Source organism: Hydractinia symbiolongicarpus, chromosome 1 (assembly GCF_029227915.1).
Source record: "Hydractinia symbiolongicarpus strain clone_291-10 chromosome 1, HSymV2.1, whole genome shotgun sequence".
NCBI lineage: Eukaryota > Metazoa > Cnidaria > Hydrozoa > Anthoathecata > Hydractiniidae > Hydractinia > Hydractinia symbiolongicarpus.
Genome location: NC_079875.1, coordinates 8,357,421 through 8,382,022, shown reverse-complemented (window position 1 = coordinate 8,382,022; position 24,602 = coordinate 8,357,421). Strand labels below are relative to the sequence as shown.

At 33.2% G+C, this 24,602-nt stretch overlaps 2 protein-coding genes and 2 long non-coding RNA genes across 5 annotated transcripts; 3 read left to right on the top strand and 1 right to left on the bottom strand.

The window, feature by feature from the left end:
• Window positions 1–2,082: 2,082 nt before the first annotated feature.
• LOC130636240 (uncharacterized) lies at window positions 2,083–4,127 on the bottom strand. The gene is made up of 2 exons (XR_008982245.1): window positions 3,074–4,127; window positions 2,083–2,335 (listed from the first exon to the last, which is right to left on the bottom strand). It is a non-coding gene; the product is annotated as an uncharacterized LOC130636240 (long non-coding RNA).
• A 213-nt stretch (window positions 4,128–4,340) lies between these two features.
• Window positions 4,341–6,883, top strand: LOC130636232 (uncharacterized). The gene is made up of 4 exons (XR_008982244.1): window positions 4,341–4,444; window positions 6,190–6,329; window positions 6,455–6,554; window positions 6,821–6,883. It is a non-coding gene; the product is annotated as an uncharacterized LOC130636232 (long non-coding RNA).
• A 5,570-nt stretch (window positions 6,884–12,453) lies between these two features.
• LOC130636197 (KAT8 regulatory NSL complex subunit 2-like) lies at window positions 12,454–19,834 on the top strand. 2 transcript variants are annotated; one of them, XM_057445842.1, is made up of 7 exons: window positions 12,454–12,476; window positions 13,231–13,565; window positions 13,794–13,895; window positions 14,143–14,265; window positions 16,090–16,335; window positions 17,344–17,488; window positions 18,873–19,834. In XM_057445842.1, exons 1-7 carry the CDS (start codon window positions 12,469–12,471, stop codon window positions 19,660–19,662), a joined length of 1,749 nt encoding a protein of 582 aa, XP_057301825.1. In that variant the 5' UTR covers window positions 12,454–12,468; the 3' UTR covers window positions 19,663–19,834. The 2 variants fall into 2 exon arrangements, with proteins under 2 accessions (XP_057301825.1, XP_057301832.1); XM_057445849.1 differs by lacking the exon at window positions 12,454–12,476 and adding an exon at window positions 12,553–12,601.
• Window positions 19,835–20,024: 190 nt separating this feature from the next.
• LOC130636216 (probable ribosome biogenesis protein RLP24) lies at window positions 20,025–23,117 on the top strand. The gene is made up of 6 exons (XM_057445874.1): window positions 20,025–20,186; window positions 20,763–20,876; window positions 21,596–21,668; window positions 22,116–22,179; window positions 22,582–22,661; window positions 22,979–23,117. The coding sequence occupies exons 1-6, from the start codon at window positions 20,106–20,108 to the stop codon at window positions 23,047–23,049; spliced, it is 483 nt and encodes a 160-aa protein (XP_057301857.1). The 5' UTR covers window positions 20,025–20,105; the 3' UTR covers window positions 23,050–23,117.
• The last annotated feature ends 1,485 nt before the right edge of the window (window positions 23,118–24,602 follow it).

Here is a 24,602-nt window from a genome sequence, read left to right as displayed (position 1 = left end):
ACACGCGGTATTTTACACCTGAACATTGCTTAAATCATCCAAATTTGCGTCATTCCATAACGTCCTTATATGAATAAAAAATAAATAAATAATTGAATGTGAATGAACCCTTGTTTTAAAAGTAGTTTGTAAAATAAAAGCTTTTTTGATCGTTTTTTTGGTACCAGTGACTCTATTACATAATTTACCATATTCATTATTTAAATGAGAGTCTTATCAACGACCCCGAATGATGATTTTTATTCTTCTTTCACTATATTATTAAAATTCAAAAAAATTAGGAAATTATTAATTTATTTCTCAATAAGATTACGTAGCGTTACAGTTGTCTAGGAACGAAATAAATAATCAAATCGGCTTACAAAAGAAATGATATTATTGAACAAAAATAAAACGCAAAAACGCAAATTAAAAAAGTTGTTTTGTGAGACTTTATCAGGAAATGGATAGTGCGTGTTCTTATATCTTAGTTTATATAACTTTTTTTATTCATCTGAGCAGAGGAACTTAATAATAAAGGATCATTTTCACTAAGCGAAATGATTTTAAGTATTTTGATTGTCTGGAAGTAATTTGCAGAGTTTAAAACTAGACTTGATTGATATATTTAGCGAATTAGTATATTCTGCGAGCCATTTAGAATTTAATTTTTGATCATTTCGCCTCATACAGATTTTTTAGGCCTAGCGGAGATGAGCCTAAATATAATAATGCATTCTAATGTGTTGATATCACAGTAACTATAAGTTAGATGGCTGTGTATTAATGATATTTTTTGGTTTTACTTTGTTTCAGCTCTAGTAAGAGAACGAAGCAAGAAGATTTACGTTGTTCATAGTTAAGGTAAATTATCCTTCTTTGTTCCACATTGTTTTTATTTTTACTCGCATCGTTAAGATGTATTATTTTTCGTGTTGTTTTTTTTCTGTGACAAACATGCAATTCTTTGGCTAAAGGTGTGTTAGAAAATCTAAAACGGCTATTTTAAAGTGACATTTAATTTAAAGCAAAAATCAATTTTTTTATAAAATTTATTGCGAAGATTTTTTCCTTGAAGGTAATTATCGCGCATGTTAGAAATAATTTAAAATTTTGTAGAACTTTCCTGCTGTGGTCTACTAAACAAGGCGAACTTTCAGAACAAAAGATTTAAAAGATTTTTATATTTTTAAAAGACAAAAATGCGAAATACTTGCCATGCATGATATCATATGCAGATATCTAAATTAGCATAAAACCGCAGATGTTTCTTTCATTTACATCAATACGAACATATGTCAAATCTATCTCTTTTGTACCCGTTTTTTCAAAGTTGGTTCACAGTACAGTAGGCGTTCCAGGAAACAGATATGTCAATTTTTGATAGTAAGACAACTCTTCTCTTTCACCCACTAAATTTCAACATGACATATGTTATTATCCATCAATCAGATGAGGTCTTAAATATCCAATCACGCTCTTTCAAATGTAATGTTTTTTTTATACACAAGAAATATCATAGCTTTGATAGTTTCAAGTGAATCCTAATTTTTTTTCCAAATATTAAAATACATGAAAATTCGAAAAATAAACAGTTTGCGAAAATCGAAACAAACCTTTAAGTTTATAATTGAAAAAGAAAATACGTGGACAAACTGTCCACAAAAATAGGTTTGGTGGTTATTTAAGTGCATATGGGAGCATCCATAAAATACGTACGCATCTGGGGGAGGGTTGTGAGACTAAAATCATACAGGTGCGTACAAGGAAGAAGGTGCGTGCGTACACACTGTGACCGTCTGTTATTCTATTTTCTTTTTTACATTTTTATATTTCGATATCGTGTCCATTTGCAAATCTTTTATAGACTATTATTATTATTATTTGATCTGTAATGTCTCTGTAAGAGACTTACGTGGGGTTTCACTAAAAAAATCACTTGATCAAGTGGGAAGGGGAAGGAGTGGGTGAATGTATGTGTATAGGCGCAAGGGAGGGTGTCAGAGAAAAATCGTACAGGGGGAGGAAGGGTCGAAAATGAGCAGTTTGGTGCGTACGCACTCAATGGATGCCCTCCATACTGAAAAACAATTCATTTTTAGATTGACGAATTATTAATTTATTTTTCAATAAGATTACGTAGCGTTACAGTTGTGTAGAAACAAAATAAATTATCAAATCGGCTTACAAAGAAATGGTATTATTGAACAGTGTGTGTCTTTCTTTTCTGCCTAAAGATCAGCAAGAGAATGGCATTGATTTCTTCTGTGGTGGTTTAGTTGAGCGATTGTTTTGAACAAATAGGTGCTTCAAATGCACTAGCACCCCCTTCGTAGGACCATCATTGATAACAGTTCTATTAGGAATTAAAGAAGCTATCCTAAGTAAATAATAGTAGTAATAATAATCTCACATGTGAAAATATTGTTTTGTTCATATGGAGAAGAGTTGGTCCGATTGATCGCGCTGCCTTATTTAGGCAAGTTCTCGCCTTGTTTCAGAAAATCTTTTGTGACTTTCTTCAGTCCGCCTAACCGGGCCAGCTCGCCTCATATGAACGTATAATAATATCTGTCAACCGAGCTAGAACAAAAATAAAAAAACCTGTTTCAACAGGTTTTTTTATTTTTGGACCACCAGTAAATTCAACTGTTTTTCAAATTTCAAAGTTGGGTAGTGTGTTTCTTCCCGTATTACAAAATAAAAGTAATCAGATGTTCAATGTAATATAAAAAATGCACATGCCCTAATGTTACGTTCGTTTAGTCGGAATGTCACGTAGTACCACTTTCGGTTGAGGGAAAACACGAAGATTTCACACTCTAACTCTCACAGAAAAAGCTTTGATTAAACAAGTATCTAAATTAACAAAAAAAACTACACAATATGTCAGGCTAGAAGTTAAAAAACAAAGATTTTATGAAAAATTTACCCCCTATTTACGAAAAATTGATCGCGTGAATGTCGTGTCTTCACTCAAATCATAATGTTTACCTTAAGAACTGCTGCTTTGTAATTGGTTTAAAATTATCACGTGATATTTGCCGACCGGTAGAATAAGAGTGATTTAAAGATAAAAATTGTTGTATCTTACCAAAATTGAGGTAATCCTAAAAATCGCATTAGGCTTCGTGGACGAAGTAAAATTTTAGTGCTAATTCTGTCCCAAAAAGATGTTAGAGCAAGTTTAATAACATTAAGCTTCCCCAGTTTGTGTGTCTTCTCTGTTTAGAAGGATCATACAAATTTTTGGAAGATAATCCAAGTTTTTGAATAACAACACACACCAAAAACGTTCGTTTACTTGATGAATCACGCATGTTAATTATCATCTCATCTTCAATGTATTGTTTAGTTAATACTTAGACCGCGAATTTCGGTGATTTTTTTGTAGGCGCTTAATAAAAAAAGTAGTCAGAGGAATGTGAATCTTTGAGAACAAAATAGAAATAGATAAGAAGAAAAGATAGAATATGTGAACACGAATCGTAGTTGGTCGTAAAACAGAATTGTGTGTTTATTCACACGAGGTGTTAGGGTTTGTTTTAATTTTTTTTATTTCATTTTTATTGATTTTAATTTTAATTTTTTTATTTTATTTGCATAGAAATAAGAATAAAATTTGAATTTGAAAAATATGAGGATGTATCTGATAAAAATAGTAAAGAAACGGTACGTAGCCACAATGTGCCTCATGCTCTAACTGATGGATAAAAAAATGTTTTCCTACAAGAAAATAAGGCTGAGCTGGAGCTTTAGAAGTTCAAGTTAATAATAAATAGCTTTTGAATTTTCAAGCAACTTTTAAAGAACTTCGAGGCTCAAATAATTGACGTCTGAAGCTCAAAATGTATATTTTATTCCTGACTTTTCCATCATAAGAAAAATTTTAGGAACCCAAAAGTATAATTTTAAGGATTGGCGAGCCAACCTTAAAATCTAAGACTTTTGTTTATTTCGAAGAAAAAAAAAGCGCTAGATATTTCAAAATACGACAAGAACCATTGTTTAGCAATATATACAACTACCCCCCTTGCTTCCGTGACTCTACTTAGTTTTACATCTTTCATGCAAATTAGAACAATCATGGCATTGTATCAATCTGTTCACAGGAAGTATCGAAAGGGATACACTTGGAACGTCTCGTATTTGTTACCTTCTAAAAATGATAAATGATATTCAAACTGTCAATTAGCTCTCTTCTAGTGTGAAAATAACATACAAGCTTTCCTAAAAACACATATTTGTCAAAATATCCACACAAACACATTAAAGCTTGCCTCATCGGATTTCCACTTCATAAACCATCTGCCATTTGTTTATTCACAACATTTCATGTACCATCTACGTATAAATTGTAATAATTAACGCCAATTATCACTGCATAAATTAGTTTAAATATGTGTGCATCTTTATATTTTTTCATTTTCGGAGAACCTTGTTTTAGCGAAACACAGAATCTCAGGTAAGTGAGCAGATAGCTATCAATAAAAGCTGGTTTACATTGCATTTTAAGGCAGATATGAGTAGCGAAGTATCAAACGTTAGGAATTGCTAAGCAAGAGGGAACATAATGTGTATTTTGTTTCGTAAAGTTATGAAAAGACAGTTTCATTTCATTTTAAAGCTATTGCATTTTTTTCTAGAGCGAAGTTTGTTTCCAAAAGCAAAGTTAGCTTCTATCACTTCTGTTTTTAAAATTATCCTCTGACACTTTCTTCATGTTTGAATGCATAACGACACTTATTACTGATACTACTGATACTCAACATATCACGCTTGATCCCAGGCCTTTTCAATCTCGTCCCCAGAACTTGCTAGGCTTTTATTCAAATATAAAAAGCCTAACCAGTCGTTGGAACGAGGTTGAAAAAAGTGTACCAGCATTAGGACAGGACAAGGATGTAGAATTTAAAGAACTCGTGTGTTCCAACTAAATTAGAAAACAAGGATAGTATTTCTAATGAGGGTTGTTTTTCCTGTCCTATACACCATATGCGATAATCATCCTCTCTGTAAAAATCACTAGCCTCATGCTAAGCCTAAAATCTTTTTGAATCCATCAGATTAAAAATTGATGCAAAATCTATATATAAAAGTTCATCTATATTATAATACGTCTGCCCGTCTGTCTGTCACGCAAAATGGTACCTTAGCTGCGGAGGTGTAAAAAGGACGGGCGAACCTGTGGATTTTTCCACGGGCTAATAACTAGTGTATCGCAATATTCGTAAGAACGAACTTGTGTGTACCGATTAAACGTTTTTTGTGTTAGTAAGATTCACAGAAAATAAGATACAAATTTACAGAATTGTGAAGACTAAGACTGAAAACTCAGAATCGCAGTTGATAAACACAGTATTTGAGTTATTTCTGATTTCTTTGCTTTTATTTATTATTATTTTATGAATGCACTTAAAGAATTATTTATTACTCTTAGGTTTCATTCACCGATAATTCACCTTTCGTCTAAGCCGATAATGTGACGTTTCTATGACGTATCTGTGACGTTTCTTTGTTGCATTTCTGACGTTCTATGTCGTATCTGTGACGTTTATACATATGTTCCATATGTGACGTTTCTATGTCGTATCCGTCACGGCTTTATGTTGCATATGTGACGTTCTATGTCGTGTCTGTGACGTTTATATGTTCCATATATGACTTTCAATGTCGTATCTGTGGCGTTTCTATGATGCATCTGTAGTAGTAGTAGGGAGTGAGAATATACAGGAATTCGCTCCTTTTACACCTTTTAATCACAATCACCCCGCTTCCACCATTTCCACCTCCCTACTACTACTTCTGTGACGTTTCTCTGTCGTATCTGTAACGGTTCTATGTCGTACCTTCTTCATTAGTATTAATTTACACCGGGTGAAAAAATTCACAGGTAGTAACTTTCGCGAATGTTATTTCGCAGCAAATTAGCGGGTGTTAAACTTTTCAAAAGACGTTAGCAAATATTTATGAAGAAAAAAGGCAATTATTCAATTAAATTGCACATTGATCTTTTCGTCAGATTTTAAACAACAGCGTTCTATTATTTTTTAGGCACACAAAACTGTTATTTGTTTATTTTTTACCGATGGTATCGTTAAGAAAATTTCGAGGGGAACTAATTTTGGGAGTTTAGAAAAAAAAAACGCGTAGAAAAGGTTGCTAACAGATGTTTTATAATCTACGACAGGTTATTTGTTTATATTTTAGTTTGCAAGATGGCTAAATGTAACATTCTTGTTGTTCTCTTTGCGCTCACAGTGCTCACCCATACTGTGTTCGGTTTGACCTCGCTGGGTAACGAAGCACATGTCTTGACTGGTGTGGGAAAGCGAGACATGAAACGAATGGTAAGCTATGTATAAGTCTCGGTTAACTGTACCTTTTGACGTGGCTTTCAAAAAATTCATCTATTTTTTCTTTTCACTTTAATCTTTGATTTCACAATTATTATTAACCTCTGTTGCTATTGTAGAAATTCCATGACGCAGTGCAAGCAAAAAGAAGCAAATATGCGAGAGAGGCTGCAAAGTACAAACGGTTCCTTGCTCACAAAAAAAATCATGAAGACTGAGGTATACATTGTCTATTTTTATATTTAAACAACCTCGTTCCAAGGCTTTCTTCTCTCTGATTGCGTCCGATGCCAAAAGACGAAAAAACAGTACTAGAATTGAGGTTGATAATTCAACTGTTATGAATCTCAGGCACCAAAATTACAGATTTTGCTTTTCGGGATTTTTAATGATAAACCTCGTCACCAGGTTCTTTTTTTTTATACAAATAGGATGAGGTATGTTGAGTTTGTTTGTTTTTGAGACTTATTCTTTCTTTGTTTTAGATCACATCAGCGCTTCAATATTGCATCTTATTTGCGAATGAATAAAATCTAATTTATCTTCAATTTTGTTTGTTTTGTTTCGTTTTCTGATTATGACCTCCATTTTCAAATCTCCTATATGAATACAAAAACTGTGTTTACTTTTCTGTGACAGGCAAAGTCGGTGTGTTCATTGTCTTTTTATGTAGCCGACACAGTTATTATGTCCAATTTGTTAACTTTTTTGACGTTACGGCGCGACGCAGATATACTTCAGACTGACATTTTTAAATAGATTTTTTAAATTAATGAAGTCATTCCGCTCACTGCTTGGCAGTATGTTAGTGATAAACAAAGTAGTTCTTCTTGAATATGACTTACACGCATAATATTCGCCCGTCATGATCAGGGGTCTGATCGGGGTGAAGCATTCTCTGTTGAGAATGAAATACGGATGTGCTATGATAAATATTCACTTATATGTATACACACCATCCGGATAAATTATCTGAGTTCATCACTAATTGCTGCACGTAGTTCATCACTTTTGCCGCACGTAGTGTAGTGGGTTCGTCTGCGGCTCCCAGTTCTGGGGACCGCGGATCGAATCCCGCTCACTGCTTGGCAGTATGTTAGTGATGAACAAAGTAGTTCTTCTTCAACATTGCATTGTACTTTAAGTTTAAAGTTAAATAACTTGGAAACAGATGAATATAACTGACATCGTCTCCTGCGTGTGTAACTAGGGCCTGTCTGGGACCAAATTCCTGAGGTTGAGTTAATTCAATTGTTTCAGAAACAAACATGTTGATTGCGTCATCAATTCCTATTAAACCCTAATATATCTTCAGCGTTTTGTCAAAAAGAATACGATTCTATGCATTTCACGCTCTATGCAAAGAAAAAAATTTTCAAACAAATTTTTGAAAAAAATTCTTGCAAATGCCCAGTAATGTACATTACTGGGTGTTTGCTGACGTAAGCGAAATTTTTAAAACCTTATATCTCCTTAATCGATTGTTTCAATCACTTGATTTTATACATTATCAGTGTTTGAAGCTCTTAATAATAGAATCAAGGGGGTAAATTTCGTTTTCTTTTTTATGGTCTTTGCGTGATCTCATCAAAATTCAAATGACGGATCTTTTCTATTGTTCTTCTGCATAAGTGGATCTTTCCATGGGCTTACCGACTAGTCTATCTCGTTATTAATAGCATTATTTAAATTTTTTTTTCCTTTTACTTGCTATGGTTTTGAGGCAACAACAAAGACAGCAACATGCTATGTATAGAAGTACATTTCTCTCGTTTCATATTAACTATACTTGTGTTTGAGGGAAGGAGAAAGATGTCAGGTTCGGTATCGGGGATCCAGATGCGTGTGTTTTCATTCTTACCCGTATCTCTTGGAAACGTCTGTATCTCTCGTGAAAACGCTAACTAACCTGGGGTGTCTCTCGCTAAAATACCTACGTCTCCACCAATCAACCAACCAACCAACCAACAGCCGTTTTGTAGCCCTTTTAACAAAACCAATTTTCTGATAAGAAAAGAACAAAAATATAAACTTTGGGAAGATTCTGTAAATTGTTAGATTGCTTCTTTGGTAAAATTGTTTTGTTCTAAATTGTAAATAATCATCTGTTCACAGGTTCGTATAGTTCATCCATAAAACAGAAACAGATAAATATTTGGAGAACGTGAAAAAGCATATTTTTAACTAATTTTGAAACCAGTTTTGCTGAATGTGGGACCAAATAAAATTTGTGGAGATAATTATCTGTATGTACGTTACGGTACTTTTTCAAAAAATACTTAAAACACTTATTATAGGCCCCAATTTAGTTGAATTTCCTAAAATGCCGCGATTATTTGTTATCTGAAATTATCATTTTCTAACATTTATTAAGTGCCTTTACTGCAAAAAATTAAAAAAACCTAATAAACGAATCCAAAGACCCGTGACGAACATAAATAAGGATGCAAACAAACTATTCTAATTTTAGACCATTTTAGGTTTGTTGCATTGGCAACAAGATTTTCCCGCAAACGGGACCAAATAAGATTTGTAGATAAATAATCTGTGCCACCATTTGAAATTAATTATAGGAAAAAGTAATCATAATTTTTAAAGATAAAATCAAAAAAATTTCGCATATAAAAAAAAACGCGAAACTTATGGAACAAACTTTCACGTTTCACGGTTTTAGAACAAATTTCGCGGAAAAACTTTCGCTAATCGAAGAAAAAGGTTATTTTCGCGTGAAATGAAAAAACTTTCGCGAATGAGCAAAAATAAGATTTTTTTTAAAATTTTCATAATCTTTCGTTGTTTAAAGTAAAAAAACAAATTTTCTTTGACTTTCCACTCAGAATCAGTATCGTCATCGGTTTCTCCATCTTCACCAATATACACTGAATTATACTACCACATAACAATTTAAATTCTTTTACCGTGACATCACAAACGGCTAGTAGATGACTATTATCATCCACTTGCCTGTCATCATCACCAAACATTGGGTAGATGTTACGGTAAGTATCGTAAGATGGATGGCATCTTCTCTGGGCTTAAGGTGACAGTAACCCTTTTTTAGCTGTCCAAATAGCTGAATTATTTACTCAGTGTTTCATTTATACCATTCTTTTTTACTATTTCTTAAAAATACAGGCTTTAATACATAATATACTAATTTTAACTTAAAACTAAAATTGCTGATTCAGAAGAAATTTCTATTTAAAAATGTATCATAAACAAGTCAAAAATCGGCTTCTACGAGCTCCAACATTTTACAATCTCGTTATTTTTCATCAGCTTCTGATTATTAAATGAACCTTGGGTTGACCCTGTTAAAACGGTGTGCGGATTTTTTTGTTCATTCTTATTTTTTAAGCAATAGCCTTTTGTTTTTTTCAAAAGATTTTTTTGTTAGCATCCCCTGCTGCATCGAACACTGTTAAAAGAAAAATATTACGAATAAAAAGATTTCCGCACACCGTATCATGGCTGCATGGTTCACCAAGCATGTCTGAAAATTTTAAAGTAAAATGAAAATGCTATCGAAAGTTAAAGATCGTACAGTGTAGCATAATGAAGATCGTCTTAAATTTCCTCATAATGCGCCATCTTTGTTGTTATTAACGTTTCTCTTCAATAATTACGTCATTTCTTTCTGTACAATTTTGTAAGCACGTAGACTTAAACCATATTCGGCAGAACTAATTAATTATTCATGAATTTTGTTTTAAAGAGGAATTGTTGAGGCTGAATATTTTTGGTGAAAGATATTAGCATTTTAGCCGTAAAATTGTGACAAGTGTGTTATATCAAAAAAAAAATGAATATATAGTCTGTAAACAATCTTTCGTAACTAATTATGTAAAAAGAAAATTTCCGATTTTTAAAGGGTAGATTCCGGAAATTGACATTTTTATAACAACGAATTTGTAGTAAGGGACCTTAAAAAAGATTTGTTCGCGTAAAAAAACTTTTGCGTCGTGCTGTTTTGAAATTTTCAAAGACTAAAACTTTCGCGAAAAAGGGCTAAGAACGCGAAAGTTTCTGCTGGCGAAAGTACTGTGTAAGTATCCCGCAGCATGTTTGGAGCCCCTTTTTCCAAATTCGGGCTATGATGTCAAGCCGGGTTTCATCCGAAAACACAAAATCGGCTTATATTCCATTAGTAAGCATGTTGTACGCAACAAAACATGACAGAGAATAATAATGTGGCCTTATTGTTTGTTTATTATTTTCAGTTTTATTTCATAAGATTTAATTTACGGATTCTTATGATATATAGTTTTTACTCTATTTTCTTTAAGCTATCTTGAACCCAACAGATCCCAGGAGAACCCACCTGGGAAGCAAACAGCAAAACTGCCCTTTCCACAAATATCAAGGGATATACCCTGTCAATTATTTTCAGAAGGGGTCATAGCTTAGATAGGGAGTCCCAGAGTATGGATGACTTTCATCGTAACGCATTGTTTATAATCCCCACAGATCTCTTACGCAGAACGACAGGCAAAATAATGCAGATAGTGAAGCCATGGACTAGTCAGTCCATTCCAAACTTTATTTTCAGGTAGGAAGAGGCATCTTTTGATCTTGAAATTGGAATATATATAGCTCGCATGTAATTCAGATTTAGATATATATATTATATATCACATCAGTAAAAATATGCTAGTAGCCATGCGCAGTACAAAAGGTTTTAACCATAATTTGACTTTCTTCACCTAAGGTCTGCATTTTTTTGCCTGTTGATTTTTTTCGCACATGTGCTAGAATCCAATAAAAACGTAAACATTGTAATTCATTTATTTAAAGCTCATTTTGAGCTACACAGACCCAATGAGGGTCCATGCGCTCTACCAGACAACTCCTCGCAACATCCAACGACCCACACAGTGTGTCATCTCCCCAATTTCCCTCACATGGCTTAGGTTAACGCGGGGCTATGGTAACATTCATTTGCCCATATTGAATTTCCACCAAGGGTAATCAAACCCAGGCCTCCTGACCAAAGTGCGATAGTTATAACCACTAAGCTATGGCGCCAAGATTAATATTAGCTGAACATAATCGCACCAAAACCAAGCATTAAACCCAACAATAACTTTGTTAAAAAAAATGCAGCTATAGCTACCCTGCTCGCCACATAACGTCATGGAGGTCGACTATAAGCCATCCCTAAAAACAACTTGCAGGGTTGAGAGAAACGTCCTATTTCTGTGATTAACTTCTTAATTCCTTGAGGTGTTTTTTCAATGTGAGATCCACTGGAATTAATTTCTGATTAAAATGGTTGCAGTACTTGTAGAATATTGGTGAAGCCAGTTACCAAGGGATCTGTGGAGAGCACAAATAACAATAAAAAAATTTTCTTAAAAATACTCTCCAGCTTGTCTAGTGTTTCATAATAATATAGGTTTGTTTGATATTTAATGAATGGTTACAAAGATAACAATAGATTAAAATGTCATAGCCCCACTGCACAAAAATTTCTCTCATCTGTGATCTACTCCAGCAAGTTTTAGGCTGTCTGTTCTGTAAATGCACTATAGTTTCAATGCCAGTGAAAATGGTAATAGTGCTAGACGTAAGGCTTAGGATATCAGGTCATAGCCATCCATTGTTGCCAGTGAAAAGAGGAAGTTACCGAGAACGGTGAAGTTACGGAATTAGGACATTCACATGGTTAGGATGGTATGCTATATATATTTCTGTATGTACTTCAGCCCTCTGAATTATATATAGGAATTAATCAATATTTTATCTTTTAAATTCAAAAAAATAATTAAAAAATAAATATAAAATCTTTATAGCTTAATGTTGTTTGTTCCGCAGGTAATAAAAAAATTTAATTAATGACTTCACTCGCAATTTTGTGTATATACATAGGTTTAAGCCGGGAACTTTGATAGAACTTGCTATTTGTATGTTCCCCGTGTCAAAACAGCTTCTGCACAGTGTAAAGGAATTTTGTTTTGATTCTCAAAAATTCAATTTTTAAAGATCGCATGCGCACCGCACTTTTCCCATAATCTTATGAAATTATCCTGTAATGATTGTCTTTTTACATAAAAAAGTTGTGACGGAAAAATTTTGCTGCCATAAATTTAGAATATGATGGCTTGTCGACGGCGAAAGCTGAATTAGCTATTGGATGTTCAGGTTGGCTTTGAATATAGAGGTTTTTGTTGGTTAATTCTTTCTTAATAAAACAAAAATGATTTTTTTTGTTAGAACAGTGTATATACTCTCTGGGATTTCGGAAGTAACGATGATACAATCATCAGGTTTGAAAACGTTATTTGAAGCGCTAGTATGATTGTCTTTTGGAGAAAAATCAGTAAAAAATAAGAAAATGTTTGACAATAACAGATTATTATTTTAACCGATTTTCATGTTCCATCATTAACGTTGTTATTATTAGATGGCGTCTAACTTTTCGTAATTTAGTTTACATTATATTTGTTCCACAAGGAGTCAAAGTTAAATTAATGACTCAACTTACAACTTTTTGAATTTCCGGGGTGTGAGCATAGATGGTAGATGTGCATATTTTACCCAGGCTATTCTGTTCCCTTGCTGGACCTAAAGCTTGTCAAAATTTAATCTGTGAAATGCAAAAAATTCAATATTCACAGAATTCTTTGGTTTTTGCTACAGTATAATTCATGTGACATTTTAATAATTGATAACTTACTGTATCAATAAAGTCTAAAAAGTTCTTTCTCTAATCTTCTAAATCTTTCATTCAATGCCATCTCAGAAAAAGTGATAATGTATAGAAAAAAGAAAAAAAGTTGTTGCAAATATGTTAATACAAAAAATTATTTTGTTACATTTTTGGCGTCTAATATTAGCAATTTTTGTGTGTACATGTTATGTGAATGGCCCCAATGTAGCTGTTGCTTTATTTTAGGTTACACTATATGATGGCTTCAGTGTTTTCGGACAAAACTACTTCAGTAAACAAAACACCACCAGTTGAGGAAACTTGGTTTAAACCATGTGTAGAGAGTATCGAATCACCACAAGCGGTACAAGAGGAAAAAGATAAAGTTGTTGACAGCATCCAACCTAAAACAAATGCAATGTTGTGTCGGTCAACATCATGTGTTTGCACAGCGACAGCTTTGAAGGGCTTCGAGTTTTGTCATAAACACATTTTAGAAGACAAAAGTAGCCCTTTTAAAAAATGCAGTTATACATCAAGACTGGACAATGTTCCATGTGCTAATCCTGCACCAAAATTAGGTATTTATATTTATCTATTGTTATTTGCAGATTCAGTTTTGAATACAAGGAGACCAACCCTAGGTCACCACGATATATTTTTACCGAACTGTTTGTATTATTTAAAATGGGCTATATGAGACACAAGTAAATTATTTTTGTTTTGTGTTTATACACTGAGCACCCTCCATTTTGATTATTATTTATTTTATTTTTGACAACTTAACAATTTTTTTGTTATTCAATCAGGAGATAAAAGATCGTACTGCTTACAACACGAAGAAGAAGTCAAGAGGATAAAGAATGAAATCAGAAATAAAAACAGGAAGAAAAAGAGGAAAGAAAAGGCTTGTATGTATTATTTCATGAATTAAATTGTTAGTGTGATTTTTTCCAATGAGGCTAAAAGAAGTGACACATTTAAAAACAATTTAAATAAATATATATGTTCTTTTTTCCTTGGTTGGTATAAGAGTACTCTTTTGGTTTTCTCAATGTCAAAACTAATGTACAAAGCTATAAACTTTGTATCACTATTAAAAAAAATGTCTTGTGAACTTTCAATTAACTGATTGTTTTTGATTTTTGTTTGTTTTAGTAAAAGCATTAGAGCAGGGTACGCAAAGCAAGAAAGCTGCAAAAGAGTCATCATCTGAAGAGGAGGAATATAGCTTTTTTACCGATTCTGTCCAAGTTAATAAAACTGATTGCCTTTGGTTAGGTTAGTGTTACAAAAATTACGTATTCTTGTTGATTGCAGCTGAAGGATTTTCAAAAATTTTGCAAGCAACACTTTTAAATAGAGTTTTTTCTTTAATGAAAAATAATAATTTTTTTTGAGGTGGGATGTGATTTTGCCATATTTATTTAGCCATATTTATATTTTTATCCTATCACAAGGACATTTTACCAATCCCTATTCTAACATGAACTCAATTTTTTTTTTCATTGTAGCATTTCTGAAGTTTTGTAATATTTACAAATAATACGCTTTTTTACCTATATATAGGGCCATGCCTTTCGTTCCCATCCCTCTTCATTTTTTCTTCCCAGCAGGAGATAAATGCTATATTCCCCTGTGTATCCTGGTGCTGTGTGTTTGTTTTAGCGATATATTTTTAGACTGAGAAATTATTTTACAGTTTCGCATCCACCCCTGCCCGCATACGTTTGTAATTGTATATATAGTAATTATATATACTACAGCCCTCTGAATTAGCGAGAATGTTCGATGACAAAATTTTGCCGCCGTTAAGTCACCTCCGACGGCAAAACAAAAGTGACAACGGCAAAATTTTGCTGTCGTGGAAGATTTTAAAGACAGCAAAACTAACTAATTAAATTTATTGGGGAGACTGGGCATGTTCATTAGCTTGTTTCAAACTTTCGTTGGACAAAACGTCTGATAGATTTCCGTCTTGGTCGGACACCCCCCACTTTCAGATCTCAGAATTATTGAATAGTCCTGGTCCTTTTAATCCGTGAGCATGACAATTCATAGCCAACCTGACCATCCTAGCTAATTCACCGACTCCAGACTCAGTTAAAAGAACTACGTAGACATAAATCTCTTTTGCCTGGGCCCTTCGTTGTTGGTAACCAGGTCAAAGAAAAGAAATCCAGCCATGCGGTTCTTAACTAATGCGGAGGTGAACGCTGACGGAGTATGGATAAGGCCAGTCTGCAAAACTCAACTTACAGGCGGAACAGACATTTTATCATGGATTTAATTGTAGATATTTTTTTCATTTGACAAAACAATTGGAAACCACAGCAGGTCCGAATTTAATGGATTTTTTTCTTTATGGTACAAGTGTTTTTCAAACAATTTTAAAAATGAAACCCATGTGCGGTAAAAAAATGTTTCTGTATTATGAAAATGACAGTATAGTCATGCATACTATTTCGGACATGTAGAAAAGGAAGTTCAGATTGAGAGAGTCGCTATACGTAGACACTCGATCATCGTGTTTAGGGTTCACAATTCAAAACATCCCCCACTTCTCTACCGCAAAATAAATGCGCAACATGGCACGTGTAACATCCTTTGCATGTGCGTTTTACATCGCACACGTTACTTGATTCAAATATTTCTGAAAAAGACTGACATATGATCTAACAAAGACTTGTTTGAGGAAATAAATAAGTAACTAGAAAGTTTAGTTGGAAAGAGTACTTTAATTTTTGTGCAGCCTATAAACCACTCCGGCAAAAGCCAAATGCCGTCGTGGATTCAGAGGGCTGATGCTATTATAATTGCTATATATAATTACTTACTACATATTTGAATCTAATTATAGTTGTCCTAAATATTTTTAAGGCAAATTAAGCAAAAGTAAATTAAAAAGATTAGAAAATTGTTTTCTTGGAAATGTCATATATAAAATCAGTAGTAATTATTTCATGTTAAATAACTTCTGTTTTAGTCAGTTACTGTGCCAAGTTTTATAGATTACATCCCCTACTATAAAAACGTTTTAAGATTGTAAAAACTGTTAAAATATTATCATATTGCATGAATGTTGTATTTTTTATCTAACTTTAGGAAATCAAGCAAGTGATGCCGAGTCAACGGATAGTGAAGATGAAAATCCTCTAAATCATGCTGGGGTCTGGACTCTTGAAGAATGTGTTCGTATATGTAAAGAAAAAATGACACGTTTACGCTACCTGTATTCTCAACAGTTTAAAAGATTAAATTATACCCTACGTGAGGAGCGTCGGAAAATGATTAATGAATATGACATGGATGCATTTGTTTTAGCAAATGTTGGTTTTGACAAGCATTCAGGTAACGTGTTATTGTTACTAATAAATTGTATAGATAAGTTGCTTGGTGTTGCATTAAGAACAATAGACATGTGCACACATTTGCACAGGCAAAAAATATAAACAACAGACCGCAACAATTGAAGAAATTAAGTGAAAAAAGATTGATATTGGAGCTGGTAAAGTGTGCCCTTAAAAAATTCCCATGCATTTTTTAATGTTCCTAAAAATCAAGGTATAATGTGGACCTTTTTTTCTTGCCTGTCAGGATGGGCTGTCATATACGGAACTTTATAAACATTTGAAGCTCATCTATAAGCCTGTTGTTACTTTGTTTGTGGACCACTTTTCTTTCAACCAACCTGCATGTTTGTTAACTTTACATTTAATGCGCTATTAAGCAGAAGACCTGCCAAACCAATCAATGCTCGAAGTACCTGAGTAATCTAAGTGTTTCTGTTGTCCTGTTTTTTATGTAAAAAATGTGTATTCTTAATACAGAATGCACACAGCTAAGTCGTCATAAAGCTGAAACATCCATATTTCTACATACTGTGATGGTAACTCAAATCTTACCACAGTCTTATCTTTAATAACAAAACCCTTCAGGCTAGAATAACCAAACTTATATTAATACATGCTTTATGCGTGTTTGTCTGTCTTCGATTATATTTTTTATAATTTTCTTTAACAAAGTCTATAAAATAACTTGGAAACGTGTGGAATTATAACGTCATGTCCTGCGTAAGTAACTAGGCACTACCTGAGACCAAATTAGGACCAAATTCATAAAGGTGGGTCAACCCATTTGTTTTAGAACAGACAATAGCATTATCAAAAAACTTAAGTCCCCATATGCCTTCAACTGTTTGTCAAAAGCACATCATTCTATACATGTTCTTGATCAGCAACAGGTAAATACCTCCTTAACCGCTGCCCATAACGCAATCCTGTAACTTAATTTGTTCAGTATTTCAAGCTTCACGCAATACAGCTAACAGCTAAAACAAATTGACTGCATATTTTATAGAAAACGTGTTAAATGACTATTTGGAAGATGTACATCTCACCAATTATCAACGTGTGAGCGGTGTAGAACTGTTAGCTGAAAAGCAAATGAAAGAAAAAAGAAGTAAAGGAGTTTACTTGCACCACAAACGATCAGACCTACCACGGTATGAGCAAAAGTTAGTTTGATACAATAAAAAGATAAAAACGTTTTATCCCTTTACAGGTTCGTGGTCAGCAGATATAGCTCTGAGTAGAAAGACAATACTACCTTTAAAATCCGCCAAATCTACAACTTTGTGTCGAAATCGAAATCACTAGTGCTACGCCATATTCGATTTTTTAATAAAATATTAAGAAAACAATTCATGTAGCAACTTTTATGCCATTAAATATTAAGGTTTTGTATCGCAAAGAGACTTTATACCTTAGCAAAACCTCTTTTCTTTAAGTAATATACTGGGATGAAGTAAGTGGTAAGAGAACGCAGAGAAAATGTACCAATACGAAATTTATTCTGGCATAAACTTTATATGGCCAAATTATAAAAATTACACGATGAGAGAATGGTTACATGTACCACAAGGAAATTCATGTTGGTATAAACTTTTATGAGGCCTAGTTATTCTCATTTTGGGGTATGAAAATTCAAACCAAAGCTACCATTATTGTACATTCAGACACATCCAAAAAATTTGTCATGTCATTATAAAATCTTATGTTGCCTGAAACATGTAATCTTATATTCCAGTATGGAGATATTTTAACACAGACGTTAACTTTTTCCAGTATGGCTTTTGGGTCTCTGCATGTTTTACTATTAAAGCACTCTCAATTTGCAAAAAGTGAATAATAGGCAAAAGGCAATAAACTGACTGAAAAAAGATATTGGCTAACCCATGTAAATGCAACATGAAACCTTTTGGTGCGATAAAAAAGGTCCTAATTATCTGTTTTTATAAAACAATTTTTAAAAGCAAAAGCTGCGTTAATAGTAACCTTTTGTCAGGTGAAAATTATATTCTGCATGCAATTTTGTCTGCCATAAGTCGAAATTTTGTTCACTTAGCATTATTGTTTTCGTACTTAAAAGAGCTGATGCCCACATCTTCATGTAGTGCAAAAATGCGGTATTAAAACAGGCAGTCGTATAGGTTAAATGTGAAGATTAATGTTCTAGAAATCTGGCCAACTATTTTTCAATGATCTCTTATTTTCGTTTCTTGTAGTACCTTAGGAAATTTTAATTTTCGCGAAACTCGGATTGTTTTCTTTCTTAAAAAACGATTTACATCATTTCTCATTATTAATATTCACCCAGAACTATGCATGTATTTTAATTTAACCAGTCTTTTTGAAAAAAGGTATACTTTGAGGGACAAAATGTCATGAAATTCTTTCTTCGCAAATTAAATTACTTTATTATTCTACAAAAATTAGGACTTGCCAAGTTCGCGAAAATTAACATCCTAAAGGCAATAAATTCCCATAAACTGGTTTAAAAGTGTATTTACAAATACATGCATGTTCTGTGTTTTTTTTTAATTTAAGATGTCAGTTCATCAAAGACGGTCAGCGATGCACTTCAAGAGTAATGCCGTACTCTCATTTTTGTTATCTCCATATCATAAGTGATACCGATCAGTATTTGCTCTCACCGTGTACTTTTAAATCAAAATCTGGCACAAAATGCTCTGAACCTGCCAATATTTTCACTTCTACGTGTGAAAAGCATTGTGACTTACTGCCGAGTGCTTCTGAAAAATGTTGGGAAAGTTTTGAAACGTCAAAAAAAGTAAGAGAAAGTCGAAAACGAAGGTTAGAAACTAGTCAAAAGGAGAAGGACAAGAAGGAGCAGTTCCATAGAACACGAAGAACTTCCAGTCGGAAGTCTGAGTCTAGTTCTGTTACTACACCAACTATAAAAGAAGAAGATACAAACTTAGCTGAAATTTTATCATGTTCTCCTGAAGATATAAAAATAGATATTTCTCGAAAGATTCCATCTTCCAGTTGTACCCCGGATGCATTAAGTTGCTTAAGTGCAAAGAATTCCCTTCATACTGAAGAACATGTTGATATATGTTCAGTGCAACCGGCAACCGCAGAATCCAGAGCAGATACATCAATCCAAATGTTAGATACCTCAACTCCAGTAAACGACAGTTTATATAAGTCAATTCAAGTGAAAGACGGGGTTGATGCATCAGTACTTGTAAAAGACGGACCAGATGCATCAATTCTTGTAAAAGACGCGGTAGATACGTCGATTCCAACAAAACCTGTATCAGAGACATCAGTATCCTCAAAAAATGAGTTAGAAGCATCAACTGTAGTTTAAGTTGAGTTAGATAAACAGAATATAGTAAAAGATGTGCTGGATGCATCAATTCGAAATGAAATTAATGAAGCTGTGGACTCACTTTCCAGTATCCAGCAATAAAAAGAATTACATTCTTTAATGTGAATTTCATTGTAGTTGTTGAAAGAACATACTATTTATAGTTTCTGGTCTTACTTCGTGTTTAAAAACGCTGTTTTTGTGTGTGGATGAGGGAGTTTTAGTGTGTGGATGGATATGTTTTCTTCGGTTTGTTTTGCATCGTTTTATAAGTACTTAATCTTTGTCCTTTATTTATAGCAACAGAAGGTTTTTTTGAAAAAAAGGTTTTGTTGTATCAAAAATTTTTTCTAGGCCTATTTCTTTATATGCATCTCATTTAGGCAGAAAAAATAACAAAAAAAATAACAACAACCAACAATCTGTCGCCATAGCAACACAACATGCGTATTGAGAAGTGTTATTTCTGTTCATCATCAGTCTATCCGGGACATGGAATAAGATTTGTTCGAAATGACAGTAAGGTATGACAAATATTTTAGGGGATTTCGTTTGGAACTCTCTTTTTTACATCATGATTTTTTATTTTATTTAGAAGAAATGCATTAATTTTTTTACTTATAGCGTTCACCATGAGAATAAGGTCGATATCTTAAGGGATTAATTACTCGAGAGTTTGCTGTGCTTGCACGGTTTCTTTAGCATAAATAAGGGCTTTGAATGAATTAGGACACGCTATGCAGCAACCTCATTGACAGTACCAATATTAGCAATGGGAACTGAAGAGGCTGGGGTAAAGAATAATAATATACTGCAATAAAATTATGCTGGGTCGAAAGAGAACTAACGTATATCAATTATATTTTCCTTTCGCAATTCTTTGCTACACAATGTTTGTTATTCCTGTTGGCAACAGGAAGAAATACGTTAGATGTTGCTACATTAGTATTTGCGTTGGAATCTTTTAACAAAATAAGGAATTGTTTCAAAAAAAAATTACTTCGATATTTTAAAATAACTATCAATCGCTGGTGTTTGAGTACAAAAATTGCTATAAAATTAATTTTCAGCTCATTAATATGAAGACTTTGTTATTGTAGGCGTTCCAGTTCTGTCGTCGAAAATGTCATAAAGCCTTTAAAATGAAGAGAAACCCCCGAAAGGTGCGATGGACGAAAGCGTTTAGAAAATCTCATGGAAAAGAACTTACAGTGGTGAGAAACTTATTTCATACTCAAATATACTCTTCTGTATTTTAGTGTTCTAAAATTCTCCAACACCCAATGAAATAAAGTTATTTGTAGTGTTTTTTATCGTAAAGAATTTAACAACTCTTAGAATTCAAAATTATTTTCCACCATGTTGTCCACTTTGTTGGTAATGTCATGACAGTCAGAATGTTTAAGGTAATTCTGAAGTATTGGAAACGTCAGGGAAACTGGGAAACCGCCCCTAATCTTCTTAATCTTTTGCACCAAGAATGCTGATTTCTTCTAAAATAATCTTCCAAAATTGTTCATCCTTACATGCATTTTTTCTTGTCAAATGTTTCCACCTCGTAAAAAAATCGGGATTATCAATCATTTATTTAATATATATCTGAAAAATGTCTGGAATTTTAGTTTTAAAGGGCCAGACAGAACAATTTTCATTCTTCAAAATACTGAGAATGTTTTATCAATATGCTTGCACTTTAATTTACATTTCTTAGGGCAATCCAGAGCTCCAAATTTTGTAAGTATGTAGGCAAAATAAACTTAAAAACAGAGAATTGAAACATGAAGTTTTATTTTAAAATTTGTTTCTACAGTAATAGTCAGGAAATCTAGAAAAATCAATGAATAACTTAACAAAAGCTTTATAACAAACTCTGCAAAGTATTTTCATTTATGCAGTAAAAACATTGTAAGATCAAAAAATGGTGTTGTTCTAGGATCCCTCGTTCGAGTTTGAAAAGAAAAGAAACGTCCCATTAAAATACGATAGAGAACTCTGGTCTAAAACAGGTATGTATTTTTGTGTAATACTAGTCGTTGGCCCGTGGGAAAATGCGTATACCGCATTACGTGCGTCTCGCTACTTGCGCAGCTAAGCTACCATTTTGCGTGATAGAAAGACAGACAGATAGACAGACATATACGGGTATTATAATATAGATTTCTTCCAGGTTTCAACTCAGGTCTAATTCCTTTTTACAGAATGCAAGATTACTTTTACAATTTATCCAAATTATTTTTGCGATTTGCAAAATTCTTAAGTTCAGATTCACCACAAATTGCAACGCATCTTTTTTTAATGTGTAGAAATTGGTGGCTGTTTACTGGTGGAGCTTTTAAGAATTTAATTAGCGCATTATCTCAATGTGTTGTAAAGTTAAGTTGTGTACTAGGCGTTTGGATAATGAATGGTGTTGATTAATTTTATTATTATTATTATTTGTCATTCAATCGTAGTGACTGCTATAAAGCGAGTTGAAGAAATCAAAACAAAACGACAAAATCATTTCATAAAAAACAGGTTTGAACCTTTATTGCATTTTACCTCGAAGTTTAATTATATATTTACTTTCTAAACCTAAATTCTTTGAGTAATGTTTTAACCTCTCCCACATTTCATATCCTTACTATAGGGGTATCAATTAAAATAGTGACAGGGTTGATCCGAGGACGCAAAACATTAGGGGTAAAAAGGTGCTTGGTGGTTACATCTCGCTCCAATTCTCAAAGTTTTTTAGGAAATGTTTTTCAAGTCGCAAGCCACTTAGCTACACTAACACTGACGTTTTCAAGTATAATATAGCGGCACACTGGTGAAGACGGAAGGTCTAACGACGGCAGTTTCTAAACTAGATGTGTCTTTAAGTATTTATTATGCTTGTCTGTTGTAGAAGGAATAATTTTGATCGTATTCCCCGTTTAGGTTAAACAAAGCAAGAACATTAGCAAAAGAAGTAGATCGCAAAGAAGTACAGACGAACATCAACTTGATAAAAAGCCCAGGTTAGTGTTTACTTTTTTAACGGTTGTTATTGAAATTCTGCGCTCCGTTGTTAAAATATTATGGATATTTAAGAAAATATTGGATATTTGGGTTATGTTTACAAATCTTGCAAAAACCTGGGAAAAAAAGAAAGAAAAAATTAAAATATTGGAGTGACTTGATTTTGGCTTCTCTATCATAACGTAATTAACACTTCATTGTTTTCCTTGGCTAATTCTTTTTTTCTTTAAATACTGACTGATTGTCTACTTAAAATGGCAGGTGTATACAGGTTATTGATTGATTCTTCTATGCATTTTTATATTATTATTTTTAGTGGTACGCAAACAAAAAATTGCACTCACGCAAGAAATCACAACAACAGAACAACAAATGGAAATGGATTAACTGTCGTAGTTTTGTATTTAACACATGTAGTAACGCTGTCTTTAAAAAAATTTATCTTTTTTACTCGTCATGATGCGATGTTTTTGGTAAGTTGGGGGATTCTTGGAAAGTCGAAGCATTTTCGGGATTGTTTCACAATTTCGGGAAAAATTATGATTTTCTTAGACACGGTTTTACAATTTCGGGGATAATTATAACATTCTTAGAAAAGTTTTAAAAATTCAGGTAAAATTATGAGGTTTTTAGGAATTATTTCACAATTTCAAATGGTGACATTGTTAGAAATTGTTTTACAATTTCAGAGAATATTATGAAATTGCTATGACTTAATTCACAATTTCAGAGGAAGTCAAAACATTTAAAGCATTGTTCCACAATTTTAGCGAACCTTTTTTTATTTGACCATACAAGTTGATCTAATACATTAGCACTTTTATTTGCCTAAAAATTGTAAAAATTATGACATCAGCAGGTAAAAGTATACTCGCACTAGTGAGGATGTAGCAACTAATTCAAATTGGTAGTAGAGTGATTACTTGAGGCGGGTTGTCTCGGGACTGAATCTAAGTTTGTCAACCCCCTGGGCCACAAGGTTTACTGTATCAGATCACTTGGTAAAGTAATTTCATTTTTAGTTCACTTTGTTACCTCTGTCTAATCTAACAACTAATTGGCTTGGCCCGTACTATTGTAACAACTTGGGCTGGTCCTTGTATAAGCGTGCGCAAATCGGCTATTTTATATATAACATTAAATATACACACATCCCAGGACAAGCTTGTTTCGATGTATCACGGCTCATTAGTTGGGCTAGTGTGGGATTTGTACCGCGTATCTTTCGATTCGTAGTATTGAAACTCATTACACTTTTTTTTTCTTTTTTTTCCTCCTTTTTTCGCCATTGAAGAATTTACAGTTTAATAAAATACAAATCTTAAGCTATTATATCGTATAATCTAAAGATAGTGTTGCATATGTTAAAAATGTTAGCTAAAGAGGTAAAAAATGGCAGGAGCGAGAAGAAGGCTATAATACACCAAAATAGGCCACAGACGATGTACTACGTGTGACCAGAGTGCTCAGTACTCCTATGGCAGAGCTATTCGCATAGTATGCGTATCTCTTTAATAATGCCGTGTCTGTTTTTCCCACAAATGGTACCCCAAGTAGCTAGACGCATTATAAACAGAAGAACCCGTGGATTTGTTTACAGGCTACCAACTAGTAGTATTAAATGCAATAAATAGATAGAACCAAAAGCATTTAAAAAATTCGCGGTAACCCGCTTCTAACGCAGAGTTACCTTCGTATTTTAATTACATATCTACATGATTAAAAGGGGTTGGTAATGAGGAGTCAACCTCATTTTTTATAAGCTTGTTTCGTCCTCATTTCCTAATACGCAGAGACGAAGAGTCCAAGGTAACTTCTGGATATTACATTCCGAGGAAATTTTTTTATGAAAGGGCTTCCGTTCATTTTCAGTCTTGTTTATTAAAAAGAACACCTTTTTTTATATTATTAAGATAAACAGTATAAACAGTATAAAATTA

Coding starts and splice junctions, on each gene's coding strand:
- LOC130636197 (XM_057445842.1), top strand. Junction 14,266..16,089: donor AACTGATTGCCTTTGGTTAG/GTTAGTGTTACA, acceptor ATCTAACTTTAG/GAAATCAAGCAAGTGATGCC. Junction 16,336..17,343: donor TGGTTTTGACAAGCATTCAG/GTAACGTGTTAT, acceptor CATATTTTATAG/AAAACGTGTTAAATGACTAT.
- LOC130636216 (XM_057445874.1), top strand. CDS start 20,106: ATGCGTATTGAGAAGTGTTATTTCTGTTCATCATCAGTCTATCCGGGA. Junction 20,877..21,595: donor ATGGAAAAGAACTTACAGTG/GTGAGAAACTTA, acceptor GTGTTGTTCTAG/GATCCCTCGTTCGAGTTTGA. Junction 21,669..22,115: donor AGAACTCTGGTCTAAAACAG/GTATGTATTTTT, acceptor ATTCAATCGTAG/TGACTGCTATAAAGCGAGTT.